At 31.5% G+C, this 12,617-nt stretch overlaps 1 protein-coding gene across 3 annotated transcripts in view; it reads left to right on the forward strand.

Annotated features, from left to right (window-relative positions):
* The window catches only part of LOC142327013 (RNA 3'-terminal phosphate cyclase-like protein), a 39,982-nt gene that overhangs the window by 9,271 nt on the left and 18,094 nt on the right, over nucleotides 1-12,617 (forward strand). For all 3 annotated transcript variants that reach the window (XM_075369768.1, XM_075369767.1, XM_075369769.1), the window contains exons 4-5: nucleotides 5,982-6,156; nucleotides 9,887-10,136. In XM_075369768.1, the coding sequence (XP_075225883.1) occupies nucleotides 5,982-6,156; nucleotides 9,887-10,136 (425 nt within the window). The remainder of the gene's footprint in view (nucleotides 1-5,981; nucleotides 6,157-9,886; nucleotides 10,137-12,617) is intronic.

The raw sequence follows: 12,617 nt of genomic DNA on the forward strand, positions 1-12,617 counted from the left end.
ACTTAATTGTACGTTTTTACTTCAATATCATAAAGAAAAAACATAGTTATTTTATAAATCTCTTACATTTAGCCATTCTGATTTATAGCTATTTAAAATTTTTAGTTTGACTAACATTATTTATCAGGCTGATGTTTTTTATAATTTTTATTATTATTCTCTTGACATGACACAACATGTTGTCATCTAGCAATATTATTGATTCAAACAAGACATGTGTTTGAATCCAGCTTTTTGTAGTTGACAAGTTATATTGCATTTCAACAAGAGAAATAATAATGAAAATAAGAAAATCAAAACCCATAATATTCATATAATATTTAAAAAATTTATCTCAAAATAAATTTTACAAAAAGATCTTAGCGTATGATTATGTTTTAGTGTTCTGCTTATACAACACCTAGCTTGTAAATAAAGTATCAGATTTTATGTTACTAGAATATTATTACAATCACATAAACAAATTTGTCAATAGAGTGAAGGCTAAGAGACAGCATCAAGGTGTTAATAGAATTAAAATTTAAAACACAAGTGCTTTAGCTTGATCTCAACATCAACCTTCTATTTAGAAAGTCAAGTGTTAATCCTTTGTATATCCTGATATACAACACTAACCCTAATGTAGATCAACTCCAGCTTGGTCTAGTGGCAAATTCTTCATTGTAAATCAGCTTTCAAAGTCGAGAGTTCTAAGGTTCAAATTCTAGTAAAAGAAGTTACTTTTATGCAGATTTGAGTACTAGATCGTGGATTTTGGTGTTCTTCGGTGGTTGGGTTTCAGTTAACCACACATCTCAGGAATGATCAACCTGAGACTTACAAGATTGCACTTCATTTACAGTCATATATATATATATATATATATATATATATATATATATATATATCATTCTCATTCATCCTCTGAAGTAATACCTTATAATGGTTCCGGAGGCTAACATAAAGAGAATCGTAATAGAGGCAGTAAGGAAGACTCAGATATAAGAAAATAAGACTATATATTTCTACTTATGATATATGTAGTTAAAGATTAACAAGATAAAGTGATCGATCTTCATAAGAGAAATCCAGTAACTGAAAAGTGGTTGGGAATAAATATAAACAAAACTGCATACACAGTTGGAAGTAAAAATGGAAACAATATTCTAACAGGGAAAGAGAGAGGGTATAGGAAATTTTTTTTGTCTCAGTCATTTGACTGGTTTAATGCAGCTCCCAAGATTCCCTATCTAGTGCTAGTCGTTACATTTCCGTATACCCCCTACATCCTACATCCCTAACAATTTATTTTACATATTCCAATCGTTGCCTTCCTGCACAATTTATTCCTTCTACCTGACTCTCTAATATTAAAGTGACTATTCCAGGATGCCTCAATATGTGGCCTAAAAAATCTGTATTCTTTTAACTATATTTTTCCAATTGCTTCTTTCGTCATCGATTTGCCGCAACACTTCTTCATTTGTCACTTCATCCACCCATCTGATTTTTTAACGTTCTCCTATAGCACCCCATTTCAAAAGCTTCTTTTCTTCTCAGGTACTCCGTTCATCCAAGTTTCACTTCCATATAAAGCGATGCTCCAAACATATACTTTCAAAAATCTTTTCCTGGCATTTAAATTAATTTTTGATGTAAACAAATTATATTTCTGACTGAAAGCTTGTTTCTCCTGTACTTTTCGGCATTGTATGTCGCATGTATATTTTTTATGCATGGCTAGTTACGCTAATTGTTCTGTATTCTTCACATTTATCTGCTCCTGCTTTCTTTGGTATCATGACTATAACACTCTTTTTGAAGTCTGACGGAACTTCCCCTTTTTCATAAATATTACACACCAGTTTATATAATCTATCAATCGCTTCCTCACCTGCACTGCGCAGTAATTTTACAGGTATTCCGTCTATTCCAGAAGCCTTTCTGCCATTCAAATCTTTTAATGCTCTCTTAAATTCAGATCTAGTATTGTATCTCCCCCTTTCATCCTCTTCGACACTCTTCTTCCTCTGTAACACCATTTTCTAATTCATTTCCTCCGTACAACTCTTCAATATATTCTACCCACCTATCGACTTTACCTTTCGTATTATAAATCGGTGTACCATCTTTGTTTAACACATTATTGGATTTTAATTTTTGTACCCCAAAAGTTTCCTTAACTTTCCTGTATGCTCCGTCTATTTTACCAATGTTCATTTCTCTTTCCACTTCTGAACACTTTTCTTTAATCCACTCTTCTTTCACTAGTTTGTACTTCCTGTTTATAGTATTTCTTAATTGTATATAGTTCCTTTTACTTTCTTCATCACTAGCATTCTTATATTTCCTACGTTCATTCATCAGCTGCAATATATCGTTTGAAATCCAAGGTTTTCTACCAGTTCTCTTTATTTCGCATAAGTTCGCTTCTGCTGATTTAAGAATTTTCTTTTTAACATTCTCCCATTCTACATTTTCTACTTTATCTTTTTTACTCAGACCTCTTGCTATCCTCCTCAAAAATCTTCTTACCTCCTCTTCATCAAGCATCTCTAAATTCCACCGATTCATCTGACACCTTTTCTTCAGGTTTTTAAACCCCAATCTACATTTCATTATCACTAGATTATGATCGCTATAATATATGCTCCAGGGTAAGTTTTGCAGTCGACGCGTTGATTTCTAAATCTTTGCTTAACCATGATATAATCTATCTGATGCCTTGCAGTATCACCTGGCTTTTTCCATGTGTATATTCTTCTATTATGATTTTTAAACTGGGTGTTGGCAATTACTAAATTATATTTCATGCAAAACTCTGTAAGTCGGTCCCCTCTTTCATTCCTTTTGCCCAGCCCGTATTCACCCACTATATTTCCTTCTTTGTCTTTTCCAATGCTTGCATTCCAGTCTCCAACTATTATTCAATTTTCATCGCCTTTTATGCGTTTAATTGCTTTGTCAATTTCTTTGTATACACGGTCAATCTCATAATCATCATGGGCGCTTGTAGGCATATAGATGTTAACAATCGTTGTCGGTTTAGGTTTCAATGATTACAATGATTCTATCGTTATGCAATTTCAAATACTCTACTCTCTTCCCTATCTTCTTGTTCATTATGAAACCGCCTCCTGCCTGTCCAGAGCTACATTTTCTTGGAAAAAAAGCTGCTGTAGTTTTCCATTGCTTTCAGCTGCACAGCACTCAGAGGACTGAGTGATGTTGATATGGCCGTTTAAGTCATCCTGACCTACACCCGTAACAACTACTGTAAGAGCTGCTGCCCTCTTTCAGGAATCATTCCTTAGTCTGGCTCTCAACAGATACCGCTCCGATCTGGTTGCACCTTTGGTCCAGCTACTCTGTATCACTGAGGAAAAGTTAATAGGAAAGTTAAGGATATTAATTATTTAGGGAAATTATTTTTGAGGAACATATGAAAATGAATGCACAAATGAAAAGGGTTTTGCTATGTAATAATCTTAGTTACTTACTGAAGTGGAAGAATGTGTAAAGCAAATGTAATAAAATGTAGTGAAGTGGAAAAAATATCCAATGATAATTTCTTGATGAGTACTAATAAAAGGGAATGAGAGAAAATTAATAAATTCTGTGAAACAAATATGAAACTGGGAGGGATGATATTTCCATTTTACAGAAAATAAAAAAGAACAGGAAATATAAGCTCTACAGTTACATTGGATTCTATATTACAAAGGTATGATTAGATTTATATTTTAAGGATAAAAAAATGAGATGGGTATGCAATTTGATAAAAGTAAGAAGTGAGAGAATACTAGAAATACAGTGACTGTGATCAGTGGGAGATTGAAAAGGAAACAGATACAGATAGAAGATTTAAACAGACAGAAGTCATCATGAACCCTTTAAGGTTTGTTGTAATCAGGTATGTGCTTAATTTATTATATAACATTGTTGATTTTCTTTCATCCATTTCTGTTTTATGTGAAAGGTATATTTTCTATAAATTTATGAATTGAAGATATCCAGAATACATTTTTATAAAGAACTAATAAAAATGTAGAAATATTTCTAACTTTTATTCTAAAATGAAAATTTTAGATTCTGATTTTTTTTTATAACCTGTTTTTGAGCATTTTATTTATTCTAATAACTGTTTAGCATAGCTCTTACTTTTTGTTTATTTTGTATGCTTATATTATAAATTTGCTTATGTTTGGACTGTTAATTTGCATGTGTATGACAAGAATCAGTGTTAGTGTAGTAATTTTTAATCTTTATTTATAAATGAATAAAATTTTCTTATTTTGATAATAGAATTCTGACCACCACCTGAAACTGTTGATCTTTTAATAATTGTTTTTCATTTACTTAAAATGTGGATTTTGGTCAACAAATATTAATTTTTTTTTTACTAATAAATCGTCGTTTGGTATGTTGTTACAGTAGATCGTTACTTTGCCATTAATACTTTGGTTAATCAGCTGTTACAATAGGTTTTTCTTAGTGCGGTTTTTTTATGAAATGTATTTTAATATTCTTCTGTAGTTCAAATTAAAATACAAAATTATCTGTTAATTACAAAATCAGTCAGCCATGTGACTCCCTCCAGAGAAGGGAGCGCATTGCTTCCTCCAAAATAACTAGGGTCCCGGTAGGTGTATTCCTGCTAGCCCGAAAGCTTTAGCACCAAAAGGACTTCAGCGGACGTACTGAAGGGGAATCACGCTTTCAGTCATGCCTTGAAGGGGAGTATGAGGCTCAAAAGCCAGTCTCCCACAGTTAGACCCAGTAAATTATTTTCATGCTGGTCCGTAAATAAAACTTAAAATTTACAACCGCCTCTAAATAACACCCAATAACCCCCCTGATAGTAGAAAGATACAGCAGCAAGGGACATAGTCCAGTCTCTGTGATCTGTAGGGAGAAATAATTAAACTCCTGCCATTCTTGCGTTCCATAATCACGAACGTGATATTTTTAATGGCTAATTCGATATTATGTAGCAATTATATACATATAGTTTTTTATTTTATAATACAATAACTTTGTAATATTTTAAAGATAAAATAGTTGTAAATCTTCATTATAGAATTACTTTATAAATTACTTTTATGTGATCTGTGAGTATTTTTTGAGTTTTCTTATGCACTACTTTCAAAGTTTTCTGTAATTTTTTTGACTTTGCAACAAACAAACAATTAATCACAAATTCTCCTTTAGATTCTTAAGATCATAAAATAGCAGAAATAAACCATGTTAATCTCTCTACAGCTGTTTCTTTATTACTTGTTAAATGATTTTCATGAAATATGAAATGAATTCTGATCTTTCTTTGTAAATCTGCTTTTGGTTTTAGTTAATTGTTGTATAAAATAAAAAATATATCTGGTGTAATTGTTGGTTGTTAGTTTTTCAACCGCATTTTATAATTTTTTTTAAACAGTTAAATAGTTTTAAATTTGTATCAGTTGAATAAGAATTATAACAAAAAATTGCAGCCTTTCTTCAAACAGATTTATAATTTACATTTTTTTTTTTTTTTTAATCTTAACCAGTTTTATAATTGAAGTTAAATATAAATTTTTTGTCAACTTCAAAATGTTTTGTAGTTGTATATCAAAAAGTAGTAGTCTTCATTTCTTAAGTTTATTGATTTAAGTACATAATTAAATTGTGACAATTGAAAGATTTTAACTCTCTAAATTTTCTTTCATATATTCAAAATGTTTGAATTGCTGTAGTATAGTTTACATTAATTGAAAATACAAAAAAATATATTTAACTCTTAGATAAGTATGTTCATATTCTTTATGTTAAAAGATTATTTTCATTTCAACTTAACGATAATTGAATTGTTAATTTTTACTTCCTATAATTTTTCATAATAATTTAATTACCAATGTAAGATGTTTTATTCATTTAATCTATGCAGGGAAAGAATTTGTAATATCACAGCCAAATTATATTTATATTATAATGTTTATTAATTATTTTTTATTTATATATTTTAGTTAAAGGATTGGGGAAAAATAAAACGTGTGCGAGGAACAATGTTTGCATTACGAGTTTCACCAGCACTTTCTAATCGTATGGTTGAAGCAGCAAAAGGAGTTTTCTTGCAGTTTATACCAGATGTTTTCTTTACGGTTGACCATCTTAAGGGCCAGTGTGCTGGAAAATCTCCAGGTAAATTTAATTATCTCATATTTATGAGAGTTACTTAATATAGGTATATTAAATTCATAAATAGAAAACTCAAAAACTATTAACAAAACAATAAAATGTAAAATTGGATGTTCATTTTCATTGCCAAACAGTTATCATCAGTAGATACTTGGGAATTAAAGTATTACAGAACTTCAAAGAAGCAGTCAGAAATGGGAAATGATAGAATTACAGAAATAGAAATGTTGTCATTAAAAATACGAGGGTAGATCCAGAAATAAGGTTCCCATCAATGTTACAAATAGACAACATTGTTTATTCTAATAGAAATTTACATCGTTGGAAAGAAGAAACTTTGCTCTATTTTTCTACATAATCGCCATCTTTTTCTACGCATTTTTGTAGATGATGCTCCAATTTCTGTATTCCAATGTTATAGAACTCCACCACCAACCCATTGAGGAAGCGTTTCACCTCTTCTTTGACTTCATCTTCACTCCAGAAGCATTGGCCACTCAAGTGTTCCTTTAACTTTGAGAACAAGTGATAATCACTAGGCACAAGGTCCGGACTGTAAGGTGGGTGGGGCATGTCAGTCCACCCAAAGTATGTTAAAAGTTCCTGGGTTTAACGGGAGATGAGGTCGGATGTTGTCGTGAAGTAGTGTTACACCAGCTGTCAGTCATCCTCGCCGGCGGTTCTGGATAGCTTGCCTGAGTTTTCCTAGTGTTCCACAATAACTGAGTTGATTGTTGTCCCAGGTTCCATGAAATCGATCAGCAGTATACTCTTAAGAGCCCAAAAAACACTGGCCATGACTTTGCCAGGAGAAGGAGTTTGTTTGAACTTGTTTGCAACTGGTGACCCTGAGTGACGCCACTGCTTGGATGAACAGACATACACTTGTCGCTATACACCTCTGTCAACTGACGATGAATATCCACGAGTGGAGTCCCTTTGGCATGCAAAAAGCGAATTACAGAATGAATCTCGCACTTGGCAGGATCAACAAGTGGAATCTCCATCTCGGACGGCTGCTGAGCCAAGACTGAGCAGCACAGCAAAGCACGGCCGGGCGGAATCGAGAGTGGAGGAACAGCCGCGCACAGCAGTGTTGCCAGATTTTGCCTCGCACCTTCCGGTGCGGCTGGAGCTCTTTGGGAACCTTCTGGATTGATCCTCGTATTAACATTTAGTACGAGTATATAAAGAAACACTTCTTACAAAAAGAATATTTCTCCCTATGTTTGTTTAGTAAAATTAAAAATAATTGATGTAATAATTGTAGTAAAATAATAGACTTGTCATAGTGAATAGTGAGTTTTAGTATTTAGTTTCAACTTGGAAACATTAGCTGAAAGTTTAAAAATTAGTGTTAGCTTATAAAATATTTTACAGCTCTTTCTTTCGTTCTTTCATAATTTTTATCAGATTTTTAATTCAAAATGGTATAATATTATGAAATACAAGGGTCATTCAATAACCAAAGACACAAGTTTCTCTGAAGGTAAAATGGTTTATTTAATCAATGTGACAATTCTTTCACTTTTCAAAAAAATCTCCAGCAATATTAATGCAATATTAATTTGTCCCTCTTCTGAATCAGCTTATTTATGTCTGCTGTAAAGAAATCCTATCCTGATATTGGCAATCAATTTATTACATTTTTTTTTTTTTACATCCTCATTGTCATTAAACTTCTTACTATGTAGTGCTTCCTTGAGTGGATAAAACAAGTGGAAGTCTGTGAAGGCTGAGTCAAAACTGTGTGTAGATGAGGTAGTACTTCCCAATTCAATTTGTTGATGGTTTCTCGAGTTACCAGGCTTTGGTAACTGTTGGTTACTGTTTGAAGCCAGGCTGTATCAGGAAGCAGAATGATGCCTTTTGCACTGAGATCCAGTGTGTTTTTTCAACACTCTGCTGGCTTCACTTTGTTGATAAGCACATCACAGTAGTATGTATACTGTTTATTGTTCACTGATCTAGAAAATAAACAAAAACTAGGCCTTTTGCATCCTAAAAGATTGCCATCATGATTTTTCCTGCTGATGGTTAAGTTCAGAATTTTTTCTTGACAGGTGAACTCATGTGTTTTCACTCCATGCTCTGTTTTTTTGATCCTGGTTCATAATGGTGATTCCATGTCTAATCACAGGTTAGAAAAATCTGCAAAAAAGCATCACCTTCCTGCTGATACTGTTGTTTCAGCTCTGTGCACTTGCAAAGTCTTGTTTCTTCTTATGGAAGAAATCTATCAACTCTACTGAAACTCATCTTGCACGTGTTTTACAGTACTTGAGCTTGATTGTGATAGTGCGTTATGAACTGTGCTGACACTTACTTGTAATTTTTCAGTTATAATCTTAACTGTAATCTGTCAATCTTCTTGGATGAGACACTATGTGGAGTTTAAAGCATTGAAATTGAAACTTCAATTGGACTTCCTGAATGTAGTGAATCACTGAAGTTCAGCTGTCTTTAAATTTTTCTACCCGCTTTAAAAATTTCTGTAGTCTTACAATTTTGTCCACGCGAGAGTAAATGTTAACCAGTTTTTCATCTACAGAAAGCAAAAAACTGATCACTTTATGCTGTTCAACTAATTTGTAAACTTCAAGAAGACTCACCATCATAAAATGAGATTTTTAGGTTATAAACAAAACAATTTTTTCAAAAAGTCATCACAGGATTTCCAACTTAATGTTCTGAAAGTATCATAACCCTCTTACCAGTTCTTTTTCTTCCACAGCTATTTGCTTCTTAATTTGAATGACCCTCATATTTAAATAAAATTAAATAATTTTTAAAAATCAGAAAATTTAGATTTTTCATATTTCCTAAGTATATTTTTTAAATACCTTAAAAAATGATTTCAAATAAATTTCTGCATTTTACAGTTCAGAATGTGATCTCATTAGACTATCCAGACTTTTATTTACCTGGACCATGTTCTGAGTATCATGTAGACAAGATTAACAGGGTTGAGGATTGTACTATAATTTACAGTAGTATATAAATTAGTATATCTATAAATTTCATGTTAACCTTACCCGTATGATTTCCCTCTTATGATAACATACCCAGTTTTAAACATATAAACTTTTAATGAATTGCCAGTTATTCCTGTATCTTATATTTCACTCTATCTTCCTAACAGGAGTTGAAAATATCAGATTCTGACTTGATTGAATTGTCTTCCTTGTGGACACTAGTTTGACACATCAACTAATATGCCAAACCTTTTTTGTTTGGAACAAACTCACTTTGAACTACTCCTATTACCTTGCGTAAACTTTATTGGATTACCATAACCCCTAAATAATGTAATAAAAGGAATTTGAGAAAATTTATTACATTTTGCATTTTTCTGTATAGGAATTTCCTTACGTGATCTTTTTCTCAATGATATTTACAAGCAATTATTGTTAATCCTTTTTTTTTAGAGAAAAATTGAATATTAGTGGAAAATTTACAGCTGAGTAATATTTCTTTATTAAAAAAATAAATCATATTCTTAATGACTGAATAAGTGTTAAAGTTCTGTCTTAAATCTATAAAACTATTTAGCTTCGTAGAAAAATAAAATCTTAACAAAACTAGATGTAATAAAAAAAATTATATTAATTTTTTTTTTGACAACATTTTATTTGTTTCAATTATTTGATTAGCTGTATTAAAAATGTTTAGTTGTTTTTATCACTTTTTTATATTGCTTTGCCAGTAATTATATGTATTTTATCTCTTCTAGGATTTGGTGCCAGTATATACGCTGAGACTACAACAGATGTATTTTATACAAGTGATAAAGTTTCAAATCCCCCAACAGAAAAACATTCCGTTCCTGAAGATGTTGGAAAAGAAGCAGCTTGGGCTTTACTGGATGAAATATCTGGTGGTGGTTGTATTGATTCAGCATTTCAGTCTCTATGTTGCCTCTATATGGCTCTTACAACAAAGGATGTTTCTCAGTGTGTTATAGGACCCTTATCACCATACACGTTAGTATTTCTTTATAATTACTATAACTCAAAATAGTAATGAAAAATATAGAAAACACATATAATTTATTTTAATTATGAATTAATTTTAATAATATATATTTAATAAGGAGGAATAAAAAATAGCATAAGAATAAGTAGAATTTAATTCATAATAATATTACTTATAAAATGAATTTTGATTCTTGTAGTATATGTTTACCGAGAAACATTTGGTACCTATTAAAATAGAAATTCAAAATTATCAAAGCTGATAGAAAATCTGATTTATAACTAGCACAAATTACAGATATTTAGAAAATAATTAATGAAATTTAAGATTAAGAAAAATTGAATATTACATTGAAAATTTAAATTTTAAACTCATGTTTTGACTGTTTATTCTACATTATGATTTCTGAGATAACATAACATTTAACAACTGTTAATGTATGATCAGATATTGAAGTAATATTTTATTGCTACTTATTTTTACATCAGATTGTGATTTTGAAATAGTATTGCGCTAGTGTCACTTATATATGGCAAATGACTATTCATAGCAAATATTATTACTGTCATATTACATGTGTAGTTTAAAATATAAAACAAAATAAATTTATTTATATTTTGTAGATTAGAAAAGTATTTATATCTAAAACTAAAAAAATTATAAATTGATAAGAAAACAAACTGAATTTTGATTCTTTAAACAGCTGGAAATTATTGTTGAATTAAGTAAGTTGGCAGAATTAATCTAAAATAATAATTATTACACTAAATAAATTTCATTCCATTTTGGTCAAGCTTTAAAATATTGCAAATGTTTTAAAAATGGGATGTTTAGAAAATTATTTGTGCACATCAGTTAATGAATTTTGAGATGCACTGATTAATTCCTTGAAAACAATTTTACTCTATAATTGATGAGTATTATTTTATGTACTTTTTAAATCAAATTTCAGGTAAGTTTTTAATGCAGGTAAGAAAAATATTTCTTGTTAGGTCACAAACAAACAGCAGTAATTAAACAGATTAAATAGAATTATCAGTTAAAGGTACATGAATTCACATGTACTTACTCATTGTTATCTGTTAGTATTAATTCAATTTTAAGACTATTTAAAAGACTACGGGTAGTACAGTGGACATTGGCCCAGCCAGGTCTAGACTCTCTGACAGTAACTGAAAAGTCAATTATCCACAAATGCGTTATAAAATACATAGAATTTTATAAAGAGATTTTAATTAAGTACCACTATTAAGCATTTAGTTAATCTGTAAAATAATATTGTATACTGTGATTGCCGACCTCCCAAGATTGCATCTACCTTTTATCCGGAAAATTCTTAGTTCAAATTGTGGTCAGGCTTGGCAATTTTTATGTAACAAAATTTGTCTATCATAGAATGACTGTAATTGGGAATAAGGCTGTTGTTGCTTAAAGAATAAATAAATAATTTTTTGTAATTATTTTCATCGCTAATTATTTAGCAAAATATCTAGGCGTGCCACTTGATAGAATGCTTTCATTTAAGGAGCACCTAATGAAAACTACAGAGAAATTGAAGCCGAGAAACAACATTATACATAAGCTCTGTGGAACAACGAGGGGAGCATCGGCTTCCACTTTGGGCACATCATTCGGCTGCAGAACATTGTGCGCCAGTATGGCTTAACAGCCCTTGTGTTCATAGAATTGATGCCCAACTTAATAACACTATGAGAATGATTGCTGCCGGGGTTATCAGGTCTACACCTGTGGAATGGAATCCCAGTATTAAGCCACATACCACCCCCAAACCTGCGCCATATGAACGCTCTTATAAGAGAGTACAAGAAGATTATGGACAATCAAAACCTACCAATACATGGCGACATTGAGGAAGCCAATCGTGGTCACCTTCTATCTAGAAAGCCACCTGTCAAAACAGCAATTGCTGCCACAGAGGAAGGATTTAACTAAGCCTGGCGTCAAGAATGGACCACAAAGCAAAATAACCAAATCCCATGTATTACTCAAGAGCCACCGGTTTTTGACTTGCCATGTAAGACATGCTCAATGCTAAACAGAATACAAACTCGGCATGGTAGGTGCGCCTATTTCCTGTATAAACGGGGTAAAACACCGATGCCCCTTTGCAGGTGTGATGAAAATCAAACTGTTAAACACATCACAGAAGTTTGCCCTAGAACAGCTTATGAAGGGACTCTTAAGGATTTCCTGATGGCGACTCCAGAATCAGTAGCTCATATTAATTTGTTAGATGTTTGTTTGTAATTTTTGATTGTAATTGGTGTTGTGTTTTGGTGCCATACGTTAAATAAATAAATTTACTGTACTTTGGATAAACACTTGTCACTTATATTTTAATAGATCATCTTGATTAGTAATCCTTATAGTTTCTGTTATTATTATTATTATTATCTTTTATTAATGAATAGGATCTGAAACCTCCCTGGTATTCTAGTTTTTTCTCTAGTTGTGAACTGATCCTGTTG

The sequence above is a fragment of the Lycorma delicatula genome, chromosome 6 (genome assembly GCF_047948215.1).
Source record: "Lycorma delicatula isolate Av1 chromosome 6, ASM4794821v1, whole genome shotgun sequence".
NCBI classification, from domain to species: Eukaryota; Metazoa; Arthropoda; class Insecta; order Hemiptera; family Fulgoridae; genus Lycorma; species Lycorma delicatula.